This window comes from Furipterus horrens, unplaced genomic scaffold, assembly GCF_987537825.1.
Source record: "Furipterus horrens unplaced genomic scaffold, mFurHor1.1.pri manual_scaffold_1, whole genome shotgun sequence".
NCBI lineage: Eukaryota > Metazoa > Chordata > Mammalia > Chiroptera > Furipteridae > Furipterus > Furipterus horrens.
Window position 1 is genome coordinate 21,867,052 of NW_028327171.1, and position 25,163 is coordinate 21,892,214.

Sequence of the window (25,163 nt, forward strand, 5' to 3'; positions counted from 1 at the left end):
TTTTAAGTCGGCCTTTTGGCAGTAAGCGTTTCTGGTAATTTAAAAAAAAGAGATCTCTCAAGGGTAAGGATTATTCTGTGGTTTTAAGAGTTTTTCAGCTGGAAACTGGAAACTGAATTATAAATAAAACAAACAAACAAAACAACTCTGTAATTTCTTGTATCCAGCCTTTTCTGTGATATTAAGATGAATTAATTTTGGAAAACTTTCCCATCCAGAAAATGGCATGATGCTTTCAGGGATGACCCTCCATGAGGAAGACTGCCATAAACTTAAAACAGGTGTTCTTCAGAATATGGCTAAGTAAAGGATCAGTAGACAGAGCATACATTTGAGAGGAGGTTTTTCTTTTCTTTTTTTCCCCTTTTGAATAAAGTCTCTTTAGTTCCTAAACTAAATGCAGACTTTTATATTTGTTTCTTAACTACAGTCATCTATATTTTTCTGTATGTTTAGATTCTGATTTGTGATACGTAAAATACCTGCAGTCGATACTGATTTCATTTTGAGGCTTTTTGGTTTTAAGTGACTCCTTATCAATCTTCTTTTTCATTTGGGAGTCAGTGGAAAGAGTTAATACAGTGCTTTTCAGTTGACCCAGTAACAGTTTCTCATTGAGGTTTAGTTACATATAGGCAAGTTAATGGTTTGTTTTTTTTTATATTGGAAAACAAATTGTTCTTTTTCATTTTCTACTGGAGAATTACTGTACTTCTCTAATTCTATTTCAGTATAATATACCTATAAAATAATGATGCATGCCATAACATGTATAATTTGCTTGTCTGCAAGGTTTGTGTTTTACTTACAATGACCTTTAAAGCACTCTCATTTGGCTTCGGGTGCTGAGTCTTTCTCTTTTCGCAGCCTTTTCCTCTAGTCTCCTCTTCCCGGTGGTTGGTAAAGAGAGGTGAACTGACAGCCTATGTAGAAGACACTGTGCTTTTCTCAAGAAGGACGTCCAAACAGCAAGTCTACTTCTTTCTCTTTAACGACGTGCTCATTATCACCAAGAAGAAGAGGTAAGCCTTTTTGTGGTGCCGCTCGCTGTGTATCCAGTTTCAAAGCTCTGTAATTCAAACGCTGGTGCGAGGTGATTGTTCTTTAAAAGCTGGAGCTGTTAGGGGTGTAGTCTCAGCACATGGAACCACAGCAGCACCTGCGCTTCCTTTTCTTTAAATTACCTGCACAGCTAAGACATGAATCGTTAGCAGTCTCACCATCCTAGCCAGGCTCTGCTGAGCCTTTGCAGTGTGCAAACCCAGTTCTAAGCATTTTATACGTTTATGTTATCGAGTTCTCATGCCGTCCCTCAGGAGGGAATGCTCTTATTATTCATAATCAGCAGTTTTAGAATTTATTCCCCATAGGACCTTTCCTCTGTTTGAGAACAAGCTGGGGTGCAAGTCCAGTGCTCCTTGTAGTTTAACTTAAAATCCAGGGCTCTTAATGACTGTTGGTCTAAAATGTTTCCCCGTGACTGGGAAGATGTTAGCGATACTCTAATACTCTCTCCTTAAGGGAATAGGAAGTACATCAGTTGGTTGGCAGAGTCTTTATGCCTCTAACTTCAGACTTCTGGTTGTATATTCATGTCCTCCTCTGGGGAGACATCCAGGAGGAATACTGTACATGCATGTGCATGCACACACATGCATACACACACACTCAGTCCCCTCAGCTCTCTTGTTCTCTGGGGAACATTCTTTATTAACTAAACTCAGTGTATGTAGGATTGTAAAATATTTTCCTGCTGGTCCTTCATAAATATTTCGTTTTTCCCAGAATATGACCTTAAACATAAATCCTTGGTGTGTTATTTCCATATATGAAGGCAAAGCTAGGGGGGAGAATTGCTGGCATTGTAATAAAAACAGGAGTTGTTCGTGGGGTACAATTTTGACAAGGTGAAGAGAATCATGGAAACAAGCTTCTAGGACTGTGTAAAGTAAATGTCGAAATTTACCATAAAATATTTATTTAAATTCTGCTTCTGAACTGCTGACGTGTTAGCATGAGTAGTCAAACTCAATTGAAGCAGAGGTTGAGCTTTTCATTCTGCTCCTTTTAGTCAGACTGGGTGATGAATGATGCAGCTGCTTCGCTGTCTAGCTGACATGAAAACTTTGGATGGTCTGTCCTGAAAAGCCACAATACAACTATGAGGATTATTTTTCATACTTAGGAAAAGAGGGTTTCCATAATCTTAAGAAGAAATGCTTTCTCTTACGTTGGGGCAGTTTAAATAGTTGCAGTAGCTGAGTCAATTTTATAAATAAAAGGTTGGAGAGACATCATAATTTTTGTATTTTTATGTTTTGTTGGTTTCCTATGAGATAGGATGTTTTTTTGGCTTTCTTCGAGATGTTTTGCTTTTTGGGAAGAATAATTATATATATGACTCTTCAAATGCCAGAACTCTTAACTTCTAACATCTTCCAGCTGTTGGAATATTTGCTCTGTCTCCATGAACCAAAAGCTTTATCTAAACTTTTGATTTTAATGATAAAGTATATTAAACCAATTTTAAATATAATGTAGTTTTTTTTTTTATTATGGTATCTTCTGTGACTTGATGAAAACATTAAGGGTATTTAAACCAGGATAGTACAAGTTTTATTCTTGGATTTGCATACAACTACCCAATAAATACAGACTTTTGAAAGTTTACATGCTATTCTACAAACTAGCATACTTTTCCTTCCATAGGAGATTTTGTCATTACATTTAATGTTGCTGTCCTAGCTCTCCCACAGTTATTTACTCAGGTATGTTTGAACTTGTATTATAATAAAAGGAACAGCAAATATATACACCTCCAAGGGAAAGGGCAACCTGAGTACCTAACTTTGCCTTTACCAAAACTGGAATTTTCTTGCCCTTACAGTGAGTTCAACCCTGTTCCTAAGGTGCTCTCGCCTCAGAATGGCACGAGGCTCAGGCTGTTTATGACCTGAATGTGTGGTGAGGGTGACAAGCAGAACAGAGGCCTGATAAACAGGCTTGGTTAAAAATGCACAGTATGCGCAGCCGTATTTACTCTGCAGCCTCGAGGAGGCAACTACACATGCTTCGCGTGCCAGAGGCAGCAGGGAAGGAGATTCAACAGCTTTCAACAAGGCAATAATTTAGGCTTGGCCATGAGGTGCAGATAAAGGATAACTACCTGTGCCAGCTCTGGAGGACTGACCCAGCCGCCCACTGCCTGATTGTAATTCCAGGGTTTAGTCAAAGAGCCTAGCTTCTGGGTCTCCAGTGGTTTTCAGCTTCAGGGAGGCTCTGGGGCTACCGGCAGAGACAACTTGGGAGGAGAGTTACTCCTCCTCCTCCTCTCAGTTCAGCAGATGTTTTATGCCGAGCACAGCGCAGATGTCTGGGTGTGTGGCCACCTCTGCTGTGCAGAGCCGCGTTACTGCTAGTGCTGGCAGTGTCAGTGACCATGGGCTCTCTCCTAGGACAGGAATTTTCACGTTTTTTTTTTTTTTTTTTGAATATCAAAAGGAAGTTTCAAGTTTCCCTTAGCTTTGGGCTGTTTGTGAGTCACTGTATTAATAGTCTCTTCCACCACATTTCAAAAGGATACGATCAGTGTGACTGTTTTGAATGAGAAAGTGAAATCTTTGGTGGTTGAAGCTTTCATCGCAGATTACCTGGGTGCTTTTGGAGCAGAGTTTTGAACTCAGTGTTACTGAGACGCAACAACTCCCTGTCATGGGGCTATCTCGTGCTCTATAGGGTGTTTCAACAGCTTCCTGGTCTCTGCCCCACCCACTATTTGCTAGTGACACTGTCTTCCCAGGTGTGACAACCCAAAATGTCTCCAGACATTGTCAGGTGTTCTCAAGGGACCAAGTCGCCTCCATTTGGGAACCACTTGCTAGAGTGATGGTGAACTGTCAACCAGTGTTGCCTTCAAAGTAGTGAAGGTGTGAAAATCTGTCAGACACGACACAGCAATAATCGATTGCCATGTTGTACTCACAGATTAATGGATAATAGCTTATAATACTATGCAATCTGTGCCTAGTCATAACTTATTTATTTGTAATTGTCCATTACAGTATACATGTCTAGCAACATGCCAGGGGAATAAAAATCACGGGGAGGTCTGAACCACGTGATCAGCAATATGAAAGGTCAGGGGGCTTAAACCTCATGACCAGAGAAATGGTAGGGGAGAAAAGATCACCCTGGGGGATCACCCAAGGTGCCACCCAGTTTTGCCAGTAGCTAGGTACGTGGGGCTTTCCACCTGGGTGACCTTTGTAGCTGGCCTATTATTCCTACTCTCATCATGCCTGTCTAACTGCCTGCTATATCAAACCAATCATGTAGATTATTAAATATAAACAATTTGAGTGAATGCATTACTCAGTGGACAGCCTCCTCTCATTTCACCCTCAAGCTAAAATTTCTTTAGATTCTCTTTTATTTTTAAAAGATACGTGATTTTTGTATTCTATTCCATTATATATTCATTTTTAAAGTAAACATTTTAAATTAATTTTGGCAAAAACAAATCTGGAACTTGGTTTGTCATGTGGCTTCTGGAGTTTTATCTATAGAATACAACCAGATTATTAAGAGTGTATTTTCAAAATAGTGCTCTATAAAGGGAGTTTTTCCGGCTTGCTTTTATTTTGTACTATCATGTCAACTAATGTTTTGAGCTACAAGTAAAAGTATACCCATACAAAAGGGTTAAACAGTAAAAAGTTGAACTACTGTTAATGAGCAAAGGGGGGCTCATTCACATGGTGCCTTGGTGTAAGACCCAACAATTAGTGTGGAGAAGAACAGGTCTTTGTCTCCAATATTTCAGCCTTGAGGGGGCTGGGAGACTTCAGCTCAGAGCCCTGTTCTCTCACAAGGTCCAGTGCTTCCCTTGCTCCCCAAAAGACTAGAAGCCAACCCCAAACCCAGTAGTTCCCCACTCCTTATCTGTCAGCTCTCTCCTTCAAGACCTGAGGTACAATGTCATCAGCCTCTGTATAAGAGTCCAGAAAAGAAAAGCATGCACTGTATTACACTGGATCATGGTGAAGTCCAGGAAAGGCACAAGTACTGAAAGAGTTCTCTCTGCATGTCCCAAGCTCCAAGAATTTAGATAGAGTCCGGGTCTGCAAGGCAGAGTCCTGGTGGCTTCCAAGTCAGCTGGAGCAGGCACAATCAAAGCAGCAACATGCTGTCTCTCTTGCTAGCCCAGGGCACATGGCCGCATCATCCCTGTGAACTCATAGCTGCTTCTTCCTTCTCATCATGGACCAGCTTCAGTATAAACTACTTACCTGCTACATCATGGATCTCTCTTACACACCAGACCTCATGGAGGGCTGGTGGGGTCCCTCTGCAATCTTCTAAATCCTGTCGCCCAGCACGCCAAATGGCTGGCGCCTTTCATTTCAATCCTAACTGCTGCGCATGATGCAATGGGTAAGGTGGCCAGTCATGATAACCCGCAGAAATCTCGCACAGGTCCGGTGAGCTCTCTGCTATTACTCTGTGGTCAAAGTTCCTCCCGTCTCCCTGATGCCAGGCAGTGGCCACAACTATCTGCATAACTAAGAAACTAGCTACCAGCCATAGATATGCAAAGTACCTTAAAAGCTATACTATATCTTTCCCCCATCCCCAAAACTACGGGCTACGGGGAATTTGGGGATTCCTGCCCTACCCCTGTTACACTGTCTCTCTCTCTCACACACACACACACACACACACACACACACACACACACACACACACAAACGATAAGTCCGGTGATTTGGGGAAACCCTCCACACTGTACTCCTCTTTGGGAGATTCACTATTGGACCTCTTAGAAAGCTTTTGGCTATGTGAACAGAATTCCCAAATAATAATGGCTCAAAGACAAAAAGCATTCACTTCTCTCTCCAGACATGAAGGCTGAAAGTGCTCAGTCCAGGTCCAGTGTTAGGGTGGTCGGTGACGCGGGCTGTGAAAGAATTCACAAAGAGAAGACAGTGTAGGGAGTAGAGTTTTTATTTACTCTCCAAGAAAGGAGAGGGGTGTGGTGTGGAGAGATACATGAGCGTTGAGGGATGAGGGTTTTGAGCTCTTATTGGATTATAATTTAATTTAAAAAGGGTGGGGGGGTTGCTGTTGTATGGCCCCAGGGCAGTTGGGGTGTTGTAACAGGAGGCTGCAGTTTGTTCCAGTGTCACCTTCTGCCTGTGGCTGTAGGGAGCGGTTAGCCACGGTCTGTTCTTGCTTCCCAGTAATTTCCAGTCCTGGGGACAGAAGCTCAGAAGAGTAAAAGGCGGTCATGTTTAGCAAGGTCATAGGCCTGCTAAGCATATGGTGCCACAATGGCAAATGGCACTGACTTGGTCCTTTCACCCAGTGGTGACCAGTAATCCTGCCCCTTTCCATTTTTCACCTGCTCCATGTATAGAGCTTCTTGGCTACAGATGACTCCTGCAGGCACCATGATTTCCTTCAAAGTCATAGAAGAGGGGACTGGGGTGAAAATCAGAGGCTGAACCAAGGGGCTCTTTCCTCAAGTGGCTTTTCTTTTTTATCAGTAGAGGAAAACCTTTCCCAGACAGTCCCCAGAGGACTTCTTGTATGGCATGGGTTAGTCTCAGGTCACAGGACTTGCTAGAAGGGAGGCCGGGAAAGCCAGCAGGTGATAAGGGGAACAGGAGTTCCAGGCTCTTTTGGCTCAGCCACGATGGATGCACCTCCTGGGGCTGGCACATGGGGGCTTGATGGACAAGAACCAGGGGGACTGGCAGCTGATTAGATAATATTTCCCATCACAACTAGGAAATCCTCTTTTCCACAGAGCACCAGGGAACATATGAGTAGTTTGGGAAATGGGAAGAGCTCTTTAAAAGAACTAATGCTTTGCCTTGAGGATACATGAGAGTGGGGAGTATTTGGGTGAGTGGAGAAAGAAGTGATTGGCGATTTAGAACCCACTTCCTTCTGGCTGGTGTTTGTTATCCAGCTGGGGATCACATGAGTATCTCCTTGGCAGTGCGTTTTTGTACCCACCAGCACAGGTGCGCCCTTCCACAGAGTGGGAGCAGATAGATGGGTGTGGTCTGGGTGTTGGGCACAATAACCAAAAGAATGCTAAAACCCAGTCTAGTCTTGTTACTTCTAACAGTAATCATGCTCGGGCTTGTTTTCTTGTCCTGAGCTCTCTACCCATAAATGCTTTAGCCATGATGAGTTTGGGTAGCCCCTGTAGTTACATGAGTAGTAATCGTAACAGTACTAATGATGATAAGAGCTATATTATTGAGTGTGCGGTCAGAGTGTATGTGCGATGTATCATTGAGTTATCGCAGCCACCTTGCATTATTTCTGTTTCACAGATGAGGACACTGAGGCAGAGAGAGAAAGACTTTTTCAAGGTCTCTCTGCCATGCCAGGATGCTCTTCAGGGCCTCCTCTCTAAACAATTTCTTTACTTCTTGACTTCATTTTTGCAGAATATTTTTACTGTTCCCTATCCTGCAATGTCATGGGAAAAAGCATCCTAGAAACTCGCACCTTTCTAGTTTGATTTGGTAAACACCTTTTTCAAAGCAAGTTTTTGTTACATGAGTATTTTTACAGTTGTACAGGTTGTAGGAGAAAATTAGAACTAGTACCAAATTGCATTTGTGAGCTTTCCTCTCCCTTCAGCTAACTCGGATCAGAGTGCAAGGAAGTCTCATAACATTTCCTTCCCGCAGACATTTAAGACAGTCGGTCTCCACGTTCTGATTCCTGTTCTATAAATATTGCACATACTGACATAACTTGAACTTTGTGACACATTATAAATCCTCAGGGTTTTAAAAAAGGATTTTCTGTAGTACAATACTATCAGATCATTATCATAAGTTGAGGGATATACGTTACCGCTTGCATTTCCCAAGTAGATTGAATTCCCAGTGGCTTACAGCTGTGCGTGCTCCCTGGAGAGGGTCACGGACTGTTTTGGCCCCACTTTGAGTTTTTCCATTTTGAAGCCTTTCCCATTATAGAAAGCTGGAGTCACCTAACATCGCCTCTCTTCCCCGGCAGAATAAGCCCCTTCCTCGGGAATTAACTGTAAGAGTATCTCGGATAAAGGAAAGACAATAAGACTGATTCAAAGTGCTTTTATTCCTGCGACATAAAATGTGGTTATTTCTGATCACTGTGATAGCAGGTTCTAAATTCAAGATGATGAGATGGGGTGAGGGAGAAATGAGAGCCCATTTCCTTTTTCCCCTTCTCTTTTTCTCTAGCCTCCCCACATAGCCTTGATTCCTCTCTTGTGATGAGTAGGGTATTGTATGCTCTATTCTGTAAGAAGAGTTGACATTGCCTTTCAATGTTGAAAGTTGCCATGACTGAAAAGCACAATATCGGTGTCTGGAATCAGACAGAACTGGGCTGAAATCCTGGCCATGGCATCTTGGGCAAGTGACTCCTAACCTCTCAGAGCCTCAGTATTCTCATCTGTAAAATGGGAATAATAATTCATCTTCTTCATGGAATTTCTGTGAGAATTAAATGTGTTAATGCACATAAAGCTCTTAACACAGTGAATGGTCTCTGCCGAGTGACTGATACATGCTGAGTGTTATTATTCCTACATTGTGCTTCTCACTGTAAAGATTAAATTATTGCCCTCTGCTTCTAAAATATTTTATTGTTTAAGAAAATAGTTTGAAACCTTTAGCTATTGCTGTTCATCTGAAGGATGTAGTGCACTCTGGGGTCAGACCTATTTTATGGGCTTAGGAACAGATGACTTAGCTCCATTCCCCCCTCTACCCCCAAATCAGGACCCCATGTCAGCTGGCAAGTGAGTGAGAGACAGCTATTGATTTACTTGTACAATTTTGTAAGTTGATGTGAATCATGTACACTTTTGTAGTCGTGGTTTTCTTGCAACGTCCCTCACAGCTGATTAGGAGACGCTATAACTTTGTGGCTGAAAAAGTCAGTTCAGTGTATTTTCCCTTTTCGTTCAAGTAGGTCAGTAGAAGTAAACTTACACTGGAATGTCAGGATTACTCCGGTAACTTGGAGTAGCCTTGTTACCCATTTAAGAAGCTGCCTACTTTCTCTTCAGAGCTTGTTTAGTTCTTGTTACGCCAGGGAGAAAGTTTCGGTAAGGTGCCAGCAGTCTCTTGGACCTGCCCGCCTCCTCTTTGTCAGGACCATGGGTTCAGGGCAGCCCGTGGGCAGCCTGGGAGGTCCCAGGTTGAGGAATCTGGGGAGCCATGGTGTCAGGGATGGGGGTTTGGTGGTTCTGGTGTGGGTCATGGGCTATCTTTTTTGGTGACAGTGAATCAAAACAGATCCTTATCTTAACAACAAATGTGATCCTTGTCTCCAGTACTGTTATATTCTTGACAATGAAATAGGAAGCATGTGGCATGTTTGTTAGTCTTCAGACTTGTTTTGAGGAGCCGAGCAAGAAGAGCTGTTTGAAATCAGTTTCTGGATAAATATCATGCCTTGTTTTGCTGGCTGGAGCACTTGTCCAAATTATTAATTTAGCTCTAAATATGCTTTTTCCACTTCAATAGCTAACATTTACTGGCTGTTAGCTAGGCATGATTATAGGAACTTTACATGCGATAAGATTACAAATCCTCACAACAACCCAAGGAGATGGGTATTATTTTCCCCATTTACAGATGAGACAACTGAAAACAGAGAGGATCAATCTGAGTAACTTGCTCAAATCACAAAGTGAGTGATGAATAGAACTGAGATTTTTACACGTTCTAAATCAAGTCAGTACTCTTAACTGTTATACTGTACTGATGCCTTTAAAATCATGTTATTTCACTAAAAGCTTGTTTGTGTAATTCTAATGCAAACCTTTAAAATTGAAATTAACTTCAGTCATGTGAAGTGTTTTGATCTCTTAACTCAAAATAAGTTTTAGTAGAGTCCAATATTCTCTATCTAAGAAATGTTTAGAATATTTTTATTCCAGTTAAGCACAAGATCAAATATGGGGATTTAGAAATCACATTTGCAGACAGAAAAGAGAAGTTGAGATCCACAGAAAGAAGACATCTCGTGCATGTCTTGTAGGACAACAGGAAGGGTGTTCTTTGATCTTATAAAACCCCATGCACTCCCGTGGATCAGAGCACTGGGAGAGTGACAGAGCCATGTAAATCCCTGAGAGAAAAGCCAGAGGGCCTAGGAGGGGATCTTGGAGAATGAGCCCAAAGAAGGATGACTTAGAAATGTCACAGAGGCATTAGAAGAGGAAGATATAATTTCAGGAGGTCACAGGTGCTCAACCTCATCAAATATAATAATGTAGTTGTCAATAACAGCAGCAAAACCCAGCCGGGTCATTGGGTTTGATGGGGTGTGGGCCACCATGGCCTTGGGGAGCAGTTTCCCTGGCCTGTAGGCACAGGGTCTGAGACAAGGGAAACACATGCAGCCTGCTGTCTGAGGAGACATTCGTCTTGACACCAGCAGATTCAAGTAAAGATTTTTCAAGACAGGGAAGCTGTTTGAATGTTTTATAGGAAGCCTGCGGAAAGGAAGCTACTGAATAGGTAAAAACAAAACAAAACAAAAATACATTGCGAACTTGGTGATAGATGCAGGAAAATGTGTTTTGTTTTGGGTAATTCTTAGTAGCATCTCTTCTTTTAAATGTAACTCTTTTGTAAAAGGAAGTACTGGGGGTGCTGGTTGGGTTTTCACTTGTCAGATTTCAGCTATAAAAGAAAGTTCCAGAACAATGATGAGGTGGTATGTGAGACAAATCACAGTGAGGGCTGACAGTGGATTGTGGGAAATCTGGCCTCTATGACCTCCCCTTTCCCTCACTCCCACTCCCGTCGTTCCTTGCGTGCTCTGGGCTCTGTCTTGATCAATTAGCCTATTTCCCATTCTTGGCCATCCTTAATAATGTGGTTACGATGTTAGCTAATAAGGATTAAGGTGGAAACTCTCCCTAAGGTATTTGCGTGTTTAAAAGCACCTCCCTGACCACAAGGCTGGCCCAGGTGGTCAGAGCCCAGCTGGGGGGACCTGTTCTGTCACTACCCCTTCTTCAGGACCCACGGACCCAGAGCTTGGGTCCAGGGAAATATCTTGGTTTACGGAGTGAGATTGGGATCCAAATATTTAAATTTCTCAGACATTTTCCTCCAGATGTCCTAATACTATTTGTTGACTAGCCCATCAGTTCCCCACAGGTTTGAAATGACACCTTTATCATGTACTAAAAAGTGTTTGGTGTCACTTGGTGAGCACACGGTTCCCTTGCGCTAATCCATCTGTCAGCTCGTGCCCATCCTGTCTTTGAATTACTGTAGCTAAACAGTGTGTTTTTACTCTGTCTCAAGGCTAGTTCACTCTTACTTTCTCACAGTCTTTCTGATTGTTCTTACATGTTCATTTTGTCTGTGTGTTTTAGAATCAGCTTTATTGTTTCCCCTCCACACTGCCTCCCACCCCCCCAAAACCCCTGTTTGTATATTTATTGGGATTATGCTAAAATTATATATTAATTTAGGAAGAATCGATACCTATTTATTCAGGCCTTCTTCTGAAGTATTTGAAGGCTATCTTTGTATAGCAGAAACTGGTTAAGTTAAATCCTAAATATTTTACATATTTTCCAGCTATTATAAATAAGATTACTTCTATTATTTTTCTGAGAGTCATATAAACTTAGGAGAGCCTTTTTTTCTAACGCAGCCACTTTACTCAATTTATTGTCTGTCACCTTGTAATATATTTTCAGTCATTGATGCCGTCTGCAAATTATCAGTTGTTTGTAGGGCAAAAACAAATGTCTGTTGTCTAATAGTCACTTTATCTATACCAGCAGGTATCCACAGACCCCTGGAATGATGGTAAACTTCACATTTATGCATTTGTTATTCTTAAATTAAAAATTTTAATGTGCATTTATGCCTTGAATTGTGAAATATTTTAAACATGCAGAAAATTACCAAACACTACCATGCCTATCATCCATATTTAACAGATACTAACTTTTTGCCATATTTATCAGATCTCTACTTTCTAAACAAACAGAAAAACCTGGTATAATGCTGCAGGTACACCTAAAGTCTCTCACCATTATTACGTCTTCCTCCTCCTCCTTCCGGAGTAAGTCCTGTGCTGAGTTTGGTGTCTGTCATTTATACTCCCTACTGTATATGAGTGTATGTGTAGTTTTGGTGTTTTAAGATGTATGTTGCATGCAGTTGTCAAATGCTGTCCTGATTTAAAAATAATAAATATATGCCTGGTATATATAATTCTAAGTTCATAGAAATTTATAAGACAGAGGGTAAAATGCTCCCTAATATTCACCGTAAGAAAGCCACTGTTTACCATGAGGTGTAACATTTTTTCAACCCATGCTGTTAGGTCAGATTTAGTAGAACCCAAAACTATCTCAGCTGCTTAACAAATGGCCTTGCCAAGGGAAGAGTGTTCGGAGTCTGTATTACCATCATATCCTGTTCTCTACTGATAGTTATTTATCTTGTTTTAAAAAAAAAGAACAAAGAAAAGAAAGGATTCTTAACAAAGGTTACTGGAGTTTCAGTGGGTTTTAACCGGGAGACCCGTCCTTGTTTATACCACAGAGAAGGGACTTATACAGACTTGATTGCTGCACCGATAGGAGGCCCTGTTTGCACAAAGCAGACAGCCTTGACGAGCAGCTGGTAAACTTGGAGCACATAGAAGACAATCAAAGGAAGTCTACATATAAACTTCTCTATGCAAGGAAAGGTGGTTTTTCCATTTGCCTTTTTCTGAGCAATTTAATTTCCTAATTACACGATCCAAATTGTTTCAGAGACTATGTAAACCATATGTTTGCTAAATGCTAGAGACAAACATGGGGAAGTGTGATTAGCATCAACTTCCCTCAGGAAAGGGGTTTCTTTTCCAGCCCAGCTTAGGCTGCGTCCTATTTATTGGACATGGGTGAGTCAGCAGTGGAGGGAAACAGGCTTGGACTTAGCTGCATCTGGCTATGGACTCTCCCCTCTTCCTTCTGCTTAAGCACATATTTTAACACATATTTTATCCTCTGTATCAGCCTGAGAGAGAGAGAGGGTACTGACTGACATTAGGAGACGGAATTGCATTCAGTATTAAGCAGATCCAGAGAGGGGAAAACTATGATGATTTTGAATCTTGTGTGTATGTGTGTGAGAAAGCATGAACAACGAACAGGCAAGCAAGAGTGTGCTGCTTCTCAATATTTGTTTTATTGGGTTCGAATTATAGCTGACAAAAACAAATATTAAATAAAATCAAATTATTTTATCTTTAGTTTATTAAAAGAGTAGTGAAGAAGTTGTAAACATTGTATATTATGTGATGAAGAAGTTTAGGGGTCTAGATAAGATAATGATATTGGATGATTGCTATTGAATCAGTTCAGAATAAAAAGCAAGCGTGTCCTGCTTTTTATTTAGGACCCAGAAATCAAAAACGGTGGGCAAGTTCCCTGTTCAGGCATATTTAATGACACAGATGTGCAGATGTGTAGAAACGGATACCTGGAGGTGAATTCTCAAAGCTATGAATAAAGCGGCCGCAGTTCATTATCCAAACTGGACATTTGAGAGAACAGGCATAAACTGGGTCAATGGTCACCCTAGCTCTTAATGGTCTTGAAGTTGTTATCACTTACGAGAACAATTAAAAACATTCTATTATAATTTATCTACTTCTTCCGTCTCTAATTACCCCTGAAGACAAAGATTCAAAGCATTGATGAAATCCAATAGCTGGCATTATTTGTATTTAGGCAGTCACTGGGGAAAATAGAAACTCAAAAAATTAAGAGAAAAACACCATTTAGGTTGTTTATTCATATTTGTTTACATTAGTTTTCAGTGAACTCTTGGTCTTGAATTCTGTTGGGATTACCTAATAGGTGAAACCACTTTATGTGAAAGACTTTTTGGAATGTGAGTCATGTTGAGTGATTGCTTTATAGCATATACATTTCTTTGCCTTTTATTTTTTTGGAAATGCAAAGGCTTCCTATTCAGTGTCATTGTTTAGGGTGCTACCTAAACACCCATTTGCACAACATTAGGGTGCTTGGCTTTTTCAGTCTGAAGTAGGTTATTTTAACTGGAAGTGAGTGTCTTTGACTATTGGGTAGTCTTTTTTAACTTGTGAGTTGGCCCAAGAATACTAGAAGGTGCAAAGAGAGGGCTATAGCGAGGGAGTCTTCCTTCATCTTGTGCTTTATCTTAGTGTTGTTGAGGTTTCTCTTTTGTTTGTTTGTTTGCTATATCTTGTGTCCTGGCCTACTAAATCCATGTCTGAGGTGTCTAAACAAACATTATAAGCTTCTGCTCTTCCAAAAACTGACTGCTTTGTTTAACATATAACCTTATTTCTTTGAAAAGTGTATCATCCTCTTTTCTCCTTTTATGAAAGTTGTATGAGCTTTGCTAAACCTCATTTTGATGTGAGAAATACTGTTCTGTGTCCTGGGTGTCTGTGGGCATTGTCAGGAGAACTTTGGAGATGACCTTGCCATGTGCACTTTCACTTAATACGGATTGTTACCCTAGCAAGAAAGGGCTTGTTCAGAACACAGTATTGTGCTTCTCTGTCTAATAACTGTGTCTGCTGTTTGTTTGTTTTTTTTTAAGAAGGGGACAATCTATCAAACTAAATTTTAGAAAAGATGATAGTTTTTCAAGGAGAGTTATAAGGGAGTGGTTGACAGGCAGATGTCCAGCATTGAATGAAAGAACTTCTAAGAAATCTTGAGCAAATGCCTTATTCTGAAATTCTTCGTATAGTTGACTGGGCATAAGGATTTTCCTCTTCACTTTATTCTCCTAAATTCATACCTTTTAGCAATTTGATATTGTTCCTAGAATATACTTGAATTTATTGCATAGCCATCCAGTTATTCAGTAGTTATTTATTGAGCTCTCCCATGTTCAACTGCAGAGGCACATATTCACAATAGAGGGAAAACTGTATCGAAGTAGGGCTGGGATTTTTCAAGGAGATGGCGTTGTATGCAAGGAGTGATTATAACTAGATACCAAGAGAACCAAGCTGGGTAATTCAGTAAGCATGCATTAGAGGACATGAATGATTTAAGGACAGGAGAAAGCTGGTGGACTCAATGAGTTGTAGGAACTGGTAGGTTGAAGAATTGTTGGGGCTGATTAAAAGAGGTGATTTGGAGAGGCAGGTAGTGCTGGTTAGTTGTGTTTGACATCGGGATTACAGAGAGGTTGCAGTTTATAGTAACAACAGGGTCTATGATGTGACAATGGAGGGGTGGGTGAAATAAGGCAGAGGATAAGATCTTTATAAAGAGAAGAAGTCAGGAGAGGCCAGGATAATGGGAGACTCTGCTGCCTGGAAATTCAAGAAAGAAGTAATGTTGGAGAAAGGCAACCAGCAACTAAACTCAGGAGGGAGATTGAAGAGTGACCCAGGGGTCTGTGAGTGACTGTGATTGTCAGGTGGAGACTGATAGCATGAGCTTCAAAGCTGAGGAATTTGGGGGAGGAGGAAGTGACATCATCTAGAAGCAGCAATGAGAAGCAAGCAGACAGAGAGCCTTCCAGTGAGGCAGCTTTCTTTAGGGAGAGTCAAGTTTCTTTTAAGGCAAGAAGGTAAAGGGAGGGTTTAGAGAAGAGGCTGAGGATTTAGGAGATTTCGCTGGCTTCCCTCAATGAGGGGCATTCTCAGTGGGCACAGTGCAAGGGGTTCAAGAACCAATCGAGTTGCTCAGGGAGGCTGGAAGTGAGGCCTTGTTATGCAGAACGTGGGTAGGTTTGGGATTCCCTCTTCATCCTTCTGAGGGAAGCAAGATGGGAAGTGCGCTTACTTATTTGAGCATGATCACGATGCATGCATGTCACTTACAACAATTCCAGGGTACTATAAAGTGAAACCTGGAGGGTTTTTATGTTTTTCTACAATTTAGTGTATATAGAAAGATAGTAACTAATAGGTCTAATTGGGAGGATCATATTGATTCATGCTCAATAGATACAATTTAGATTCGAATTCATATTTTAAAATAAATCATTCTCTTCTTGCTCCCCAGCCTACCACCTTCTCCCAAAATGTGCCTTGAAAAGCAACCAGGTGACACCGCCTCATCCAATGAATTATTATTGTTCTTTTCCCTTTTCCTTATAGTGAAGAAAGTTACAACGTCAATGATTATGCCTTAAGAGATCAGCTAATGGTGGAATCTTGTGACAACGAAGAACTTAATTCTTCTCCAGGGAAGAACAGTTCCACAATGCTTTATTCAAGACAGAACTCTGCCAGTCACCTCTTCACTCTGACAGTCCTTAGTAACCACGCAAATGAGAAAGTGGAAATGCTGCTGGGAGCTGAGACGCAGTGAGTATGGGTGGCGAGAAGTTGCCCTTGGTCCACAGAAGACCCCCTGGAAATGGTCAACAGTAACTACTACTCATTTTTGCGTTGAGTACCTATTATGTGCCAAGCACTGGGTCTAGCTGCTTTGTACAGATGCTCCTCTTCACATTGTGCACCTCTCAGCGTTTTGAGAGGTGGCCATTATTTTCGTCTCGTGAATCCTGATGGATGCCTTGTACAGTAATCTCCCCTTATCTTCAGGGGATGTGTTCCAAGACCCCCAGTGGGTGGATGCTTGAATGATAAAGTTTTAATTTGTCAATTAGGCACAGTCAAAGAATAACAACAACTAACAATAAGTAAAATGGAACAATTGTAACAATGCACTAGAATAGAAGTTCTGTGCGTGTGGTCTTTCCATCCGAATATCTTACTGTACTTACTCTTTTCCTCGTGATGGTGTGAGATGATTCAAGGCCTATGGATGAGATGAGGTGAGCTGAATGACGTAGGCATTGTGACGCAGCGTTAGGCCACTGTTGACCTTCTTACGATACCCTACCAAGTGACCCTGTGGCAGGGGGCATGTCCAATGAGAATATGCTGGACAAAGGGATGATTCACGTTCAGGGTGGGATGGAGCAGAACAGTACGAGATTTCTTCAAGCTTCTCAGAACAGCATACAATTTCAAACTTATGAATTATTTATTTCTGGAATCTTCTATTTAATATTTTCAGACCTTGGTTGACTACAGGTAACTGAAACCACGGAAGGTGAAACTGCAGATAAGGGGGTCTACTGTACTTTAGGTGGTGTGATTTTATGTTTAGAGAGCAGTTTTAAAATTATTTTAGTCATTGATAAAAAAAAAATGTATGGCCCATGAGCCCCAGGAATATGACTTAATTGGTAGTTTGAGTCTGTAGGCCATGTTTTCCTTGATAATGAAATTAAAGTCATTTCTCAATCACCTTCCTCCAACTATACAGCAAAAAGCCCAGTGATTTCTCTCAAGAAGTGCTCAGTTGTAGGGAACGTACTGACAGATCCTCTTTCCTGTGCAGAGAGTATGCAGAGGTTAACCAGTCATCCTGTTTGTTCCCGAGGGTCTATCAGCAGTTAGTGCCTAGTTCATCCTCAGCCAGGATGAAGGGCCTGGGGTTTCATTTTCAAGTCCAGCCTTGTGATTTTGTCCATTGAGAGAGAGTTGATCAATTCATTTGTTTGCAAACTGGAAACCTGCTTTTGGAACAGTTACTATAAGCAGATATTTGGATCAGAGGGTGGATCCGTGAAGGCAAGGAGAAGTTCCCTAATTCTCTGTCCTCTGGTATCGCTACATACCCCTCCCACCCATGTCCCCGAAGGTTCCCACATGCTGTGATTGAAGTGGATCAGCAGTTGGTGAATAACTATCCTAAGACTGTTGCAAAATCTTCACGAAAGTAAACCCACTTTTTAAGAGTATTTAACAGTATGCCTGGGTCATGAGAGATATACATTTTAAAAACTGTTAAAATTAGAAATCACTCATTCATATAAAACAGGAACAGATTGTGTATCTCTTGGCACTAGAAGTAACATTTCAAAGGCTGGAGAAGACTAAGAGGGACAGGTTTAGGTAAAGATATCTGAGGACTGGAAACAGCCAAAATCAAGTGTTGCAGATACATTTGAGAGTTAACAAGAGGGAATGAATAAGAAAAGGAACTTCATCACATGTGTTTATTAATATGACAAAGAAATGCCTTTTCATAAAGGTCCTGAAGTTCTTTCATTGAAACTGCTGAAAAGCCCTGACACATTCCCATGCACACCCTCTGTGTTTGCCCCTCTGGGGAATGGACACTGGGAGGGTGTAGTGGTTGCTCGTGTGTGCAGGTGACCAGCAGGAGACACGTCCACGCCCAAGGCTTAGGGAGGCATTTCTTCAACTTAAAAAGTGATTAAACCCCTTGGCCACTGAAGAGTTAGACTTCTTTTGGGCAAGCCACCCTTAAAAAGAGAGTCTTAATACTCATATGTCTGAGCTTTGGATTTTAAAAGAGGTGAAGGATAAAAATGTCTTAAATACTTTGGAGGTCAGTGCTTGTCCAGATGTTCTAGAGGATTCTCAGAAACTAGAGATTTCCTTTCATCACTTTCAGTTAGTATAATAATATGGAAAGTGTCATTTGTTTTGCTTTGTGTTTTCCTTTTTCTCTGTGTTTATAAGGATTGTTTGTTTTTAATTCAGGCCGTGCCAACATATCAGCAGAGTTCTTCCTGACTATGTAGTTTATAATTTCTGTAATCTTCGTCACTTGTTTCTGAGATTGCTCGAAAGGAGTAGGCAGTGAACCGACATGTTCAGTTCCTTTTACACTGAGGCTAGATCGTTTCCTGGGACATTCTGTACCATTATTCCTGCCACCTGCCTTCTGATTATTCCATGGGCTGAATGGGTGTTCATTTCCTCAAGTCAGAAATAGTCTCAGAATATCTAGTCATGTCACCCATAAACTCATGGGTATGACTCATATTTGTCATTCTTTAATTAATTGGAACAGAGCATTCCAGAAAGGGCATAGGGGCAGATGTCTGCTTGGGTACAGAGGGAGTGTCTCCCTCACTCCCCCCCCTCCCAACTCAATTACAGTTCAGAAGTAAATAACTGTACACTTTTACAGACAAAGACATAAAATAGCATTGGTGTGGAAAGAAAATATGTTACAGCCACATGCACTTTAAAAGCAATAGGCTGTTTGAAAGTCTAGCAGATGGTTATATGTCATATTTAGAAATGTGCAGGTTATCTCTGGGCTACTTGGTTTTGAGCAGAGTTTGGGTCTATGTATAATGTTTTCTTCGCTTCTGAGATTTGCAAAATGTATAGGAGAATATGTTTCTAATGTTTTCTCTCTTATATGTGGTTAACATGGTTCATTAGTAATCTAGTTGAGGGTTTCACCACCACACTGGCCTTGAGTAATTATAGAACTTAGACCAGTCACCTGTATCCTTTGGCTACTCATTCTTTGATTTGAAAAAGAATAGGTTTCACTTCCGGTCAAGATGGCTGCAGAGATGGACATGGCTCACCTCTTTGCACAACCACATCAAAATTACAACTAAAATACAGAACAACCATTACTCATAACCATCAGAAATTGAGTTGAATGGAAGTCTGACAGCTACAGAATTAAAGAAACAACATCCATCCAGATTGGTACGAGGGGCAGAAATGTGAAACTAACTAGTCCCACATCCACATGTGGAGGATAAAACTCTGGGAGGCATATCTCAGGAGTGAGGAGTCCCAGCCCCACACCAGGCCCCACAGCCCAGGGTTCCAGTGCCAGGAAGATAAGTCCCCACAACTTCTGGCTGCAAAACAAGCAGGAATTGAGTCGGTGGGAGCCCCAAGCAGTTCCTCTTAAAGAACTCACTGACTGATCTACTCAGACTCACACCCTCTGAGCTCCAGCTACCAGGGAGCAGCTAGAAAGGCACCAGTGTATATAGGGAGAAACGAAATAGAGATAAGCAATCTGTCAGATGCAGCAAATGCTTGAGGAACTTAGTGAGGACCTCAACAGCATAAAAAAGATGCAGTCAGAAACAAAGGATAAACTAATTGAAATAAAGAACAATTTATAGAGAAACAACAGCAGAGTGGATGAAGCTGAGAATCAAATCAATGATTTGGAACTCAAGGAACCAAAAAACAGCCAATCTGAATAACAACAACAACAAAAATTTTTTAAATGAGGATAGTATAAGCAGTCTCTGGGACAACTCCAAGAGGTCCAACATTCACTTCATAGGGGTGCCAGAAGGAGAAGAGAAAGAGCAAGAAATTAAAAAATATTTGAAAAGATAATGAATAAAAACTTCCCTAATTTGGTGAAGGAAATGAATATGCAAGCCCAGAAAGCACAGAGGGTCCCAAACAAGATGGATGCAAAGAAGCCCACTCCAAGACACATCATAATTAAAAATCCAAAGGTTAAAGATAAAGAGAGAATCTGAAAAGCAGCAAAAGGAAAGAAGTTAGATACCTACAGGGGCATTCCCATAATACTGTCAGCTGATTTCTCAAAAGAAACATTGCAGGCTAGAAGGGATTGGGAAGAAATATCGAAAGTTGTGAAAAGAAGGGCCCTACAGCCAAGATTGCTCTACCCGGCAAAGTTACCATTTAGACTTGGAGGGCAGATAGAGAGTTTTCTAGACAAGAAAAAACTAAAGGAGTTCATCATCACCAAACCATTATTATATGAAATGTTAAAGGGACTTATTTAAGAAAAATAAGATCAAACGTATGCACAATGATGGCAAAAATTACAAATCTATCAACAATTGAATCTGAAAAACAAACTAAGCAAACAAGAAGAACAGGCACAAGCATGGATACAGAGAGCATTTCGATGGTTGCCAGATGGGAGAGGAGTAGAGGGATAAGGGGAATGGGTAAAGAGGTGAGGGGATTAAGAGGTACAAATAGGTAGTTACAGAATAGCCATGGGGGTGTAAAGTACAGTGTAGGAAATGGAAAACTTATATGCATGACTCATAGACATGAACAATGGTGGGGGCATTTTCTGATGGAGTGGGGAGTGCTGGGTGGGGGGAGTACAAAGGGGGAAAAATCAGGACAACTATAATAGCATAATCAATAAAATATAACTTTAAAAAAGCATAGGGATCATACCTAAATATTTACCTTCTTTGAAAAACTGTTCTCAATAGAGGCCACCTGGGGATTTATACATGTAAAATCAGGAGGAAGGATGTAGCTGTGTGGCACAAGGATAGTTCAGCAATCATGACAGTAACACTGTGCAAGAACAGATGATAGTTACAATTGCATAAAGAATACAGAACAGCTCACCTAAAGGAAATGGGCAAACACTTGGTGGGCACCTGGGGCGTGCCAGACACCAAGCCAGCTGTAGAACATGAAAAGGGGACCCACGACTGTTTCCAGAGAAAGACAGAACCTCAGAGCTGAAGGAAGCATCTAAGTAAGGTGACAGTAAATCTCATTTACCCGGGGTTGATATTATGTCTGTTCTGGCAAACCAGAATACTGCCCTCTTGAAATCTCAAAAGTGTCTTGTTTAGATACTAAAATATGCGGTGACCTTGCCCTGACCAGGGTGGCTCAGTTGGTTGGGTGGCGTCCAGAAAAGCGAAAGGTTGCCTGTCAGGGCACATACCTGGGTTGTGGATTCAGTCCCAGATTGAGGCACATATGAGAGGCAACCCTTCGATGTTTCTTTCTCACATCAATCTTTCCCTCTCTTTCTCCCTCCCTTCCTCTTTTTCTAAATATAAATAAATAAAATCTTAACAAAACAAAACAAAACATGGTGACCCTAATTATAGGCCTGTCGTCCAACTCCCTTTTTTCCTCAGAGGTAAAATGAGACTCACAGAGGTGAAGTGATTTGCCTGCAGGAAGTGAGTTATTGCCAAAGCTGGGACCAGACCCTGACCTTCCTCAATGCAGAGTTCTTCCTAGTAACAAAGTGTAATATCCTTACCGAGAACCTGGGAGCCAGAATAGATGGCCCTGTCCCCATCTTACCACTCAGGTTGGCCGTGTTCTGGATCTGAAAGGGAAGCTAGGAAACCAGTTTCTATTAAATGTGAAAAACTACTAAAACGTGGACTTTTTTAAGACTAAAAAAAGGAAAGAGTTTGTGAAAACTTAGATGGTAAATTTTAAAACATCTTTTGCTTTGAGATATTTTACAATAAAATGCTGAATAGATATTGTACCCCCCCCAAATTATTTTCTGCTTAAAACTACCTTTTTTGTTGTTGTTGTTCATTTGCCTGTGTTTTTTTCCACTTCCTGGAATGCCCTTCTTGAACTACGAAGTGTCTCCACTCTGAGGGCCCATGCCAGGTCTGTTCCGCTGCTAGGACGCCTCTCACTGATGCTCATGGTGACGTCACCCCCAGGAATTTGAGTGCTTGCAGTGTGTGCCATTGTTGTTAGTTCATTTTTCTCCTTACGTTTCCTGCCTTGCACACCCTCTATCATATTACTCCCAACCCCAACCCACCCTAAATCTCTCCTTCCTGTTAACTTCCCAGGAGAGTAGTTAGTAAGTTTTATTGGCACCTACATTCTTTCAAGAGCTATTGTAAGTGCTGGGATGTAGCAGTGAACAGTACAGAGACCAGATCCCTGCTCTTGGAGGGTTCCGTTCAAGGGAGCAACTTATGACTGTGTGCTTCCTGCCCTCATGGAGACTGACTTCAGCCTGGGCAAATGGCCTACAGTGAGCTGGGACAATGGAAAGTATTTCTTCTTGATCCAAGTGAAAATAAATGTAAAGTGCCATGAAGACAGCAAAGCCAGGTGGTGTGATTTGCAGTGAATGTTAAGTGCTCGAGGTTACAGACTCTGAATTAGATGGTGCAGGAAGACTTTTTTTGAGGTGACATTTGAATTGAGCTCTGAGTGACAAGAAGAAGTTAACTCGCAGGAAAATGCAGAGCCAGAATGTTCTGGGCAAAGGAAACAGCCAGTGCAAAACTCCTAAGGAAACGAGTTAGATGTCATCAAGTTTGACTTGACCACAGTGAATGTAGGGAGAGGAGGGGTGGTCAAGAGGCCAGCAAAGGCCAGAGCAGTTCAGATTAGAGCTATTCTAGTATGTTCTGTGGGCAGACCGTTACCAGCTTGGTGTGAGGGTAGTGATTAAAAACTTAGAATAATTTGGCATTTGTGCAGCATCAAAGCATGTAATTATTTTAACAGCTATTCATTTTTATTGGATTTCTGAAAGCACTTGGTTCACAATGGACTGGGTGGTGAAGATCATCTCTTCACCACAGATATTTTGAGGAGCTCTTATCCAAAGCCTTAGAAGCCATCGTGAGGGGTTCCCCGGAAGATGGAGGTAAGGCAGATGTTCCCATGAGGAGGGAGAACAGGCCTTGTTGGAGTGATCCAGGAGATCACAATATTATATTTAGGAAGCAGAGACAACCGGACTGACTTACAATGAGTTGGAGTGGCATTGAGTTAAAGAGAGGGGTGGATGATGCTTAGGATTTTGGGCACCTTTTATGGAGTTATTCCTTAACCATTTCTGTACGGCTTCCTCTGCCTCTCTGCTGAGGCCGTGCCATCCAAGATCAGCCAGGGCTTCCTTGTTACCACACGCCGCAGTCCCATCTACCTCCAATGCCACCTAATGCTGTTGACCTTCAGACCTCTCAGGCTAACCCCCTTTTGGAGATTCTTTCTCAACTTGTTCTTTGTGCTCGTCCGCATCTAACCATCCCCCTTCACTTTTCCTTCAGAAACGCAGCCTGTCTGAAGCCAGGCGTCACGGCCACCCACTGCTGCCCCAGCACGCACTGCCTGTGAAGGGCGCTATTGGCCCTATCTTGGGTTATCCGGTCTGGAGACTCGGTGTCATTTCTGATGCAGTCCAGTCTGAACAGATCCATCACCTGTCGGTTCTTCCTGTACTCAAGTCTACCGCAGCTTTCCACCTGTTTCCATCCCACTCGCTCTTCTCCGATGGCCCTCAGGCCACTTGGATCTGAACCACGTGGTCACCTCCTGGCCATTCTCTCCAATCAGTTCTGCATGGTTTTATCAGTAAATCCCACACTCAGCTCTGGTTTTGTCCTTGTCTCACTTTGTACACACCAAGTCCCCAATAAATGTTTTTGGAATTGACCCACAATTAATATAATTAGCTTTTCTTTATCCAAGGCAAGGTAGAATAGTAGCCACATAGAGGAAAGTAGTGTCTATCGGTCTCTGTTCACTGTCCTTTTTGTGCTGCTGGAGCAAGTTTTCTATAAATTCCACTTGTTTTCCAACCTTTGCTCAGTAAGGATATGGTTAAACTTTTTTTTTTTTTTTTAGCATGTACATCTAAGCCATGTAAACTATTATATCTGTTTGCCTGTTAAAGATCTTAAGTCATTATATTATTAATGAGACAGTAGTCAATGAAAAACACGAAAGCTCACCCTTTATGAAAGGACAAAGGAAGAATGTTTTACTACTATCCTTTCTTTTCCCTCTGAGCCTTTCCCGAGGCCTGTGGGAGCCAAGAGCCCCTTTGTCTGCCTTCATTAAAATGAAGCCCAGACAGCCTCTGCTGGCACAGAGCAGAGGCCGCGGCCTCCTGTGTTCACAGTGGAATTTGGATGGCGTTGGGGTCCAGTGTATGTGGTGATGGGAAGTCAGGACATAGCAGTGACAAACGCAAACTGTCCTCACCCGTCATGCTTGGCTATAGGATAAAATCACCTTCCAGTGTAATCAAAGCTCCTTTTTAAGATTTCTCGCTCACCAAAAGAATTAGGAACCTAAAGAATGTGGCTGGCCTATCAGCCATTCAGAGACCGATTCCTGGGCGGGCTGATAAAGGGACATTGTTTGCAAGGAATCTTTTGTGCTCTTCCTGCTTCTGTTAATGATTTAATTAACAGCAGGAAGTAAATGGGATGGAATCAAGTTGTAAATATTATGTCTGACATACCCTTCCTTATACATCCTTTAAGAAAAACCCACAATATAGGGGTGATAATTTATATGGAACAACATATTTATTATAGGTTGTAGTATTTTCCCCTTTTGCTTGTACAATGTCCATCAAACTTTCTGGTCTTTTGTGATCCTCATTAATAACCCCAATAAAACAGGAGGGCAGGCGATAGTATGGGTCTTCTGTTATCCAGGAAACAAACAGATAATTGACCCACTTTAGGTTAACAACCAAACTAGGTCTCATGAGTTATTAGATATGCCAAACAAGAAATAATTGATTTAATTTTATTGCACATCACAAAGCC

The 25,163-nt window shown here is 41.5% G+C and overlaps 1 protein-coding gene across 3 annotated transcripts in view; it reads left to right on the plus strand.

Moving 5' to 3' along the window:
• Positions 1-25,163, plus strand: part of ARHGEF26 (Rho guanine nucleotide exchange factor 26) — a 112,702-nt gene that overhangs the window by 81,287 nt on the left and 6,252 nt on the right. For 2 of the 3 annotated variants that reach the window (XM_090272996.1, XM_090273005.1), the window contains 2 exons: positions 868-1,022; positions 16,156-16,365. In XM_090272996.1, the coding sequence (XP_090129122.1) occupies positions 868-1,022; positions 16,156-16,365 (365 nt within the window). Of the gene's footprint in view, positions 1-867; positions 1,023-16,155; positions 16,366-23,651; positions 23,851-25,163 lie in introns of those variants that run through there. The other variant, XM_090273015.1, reaches the window with a different exon arrangement.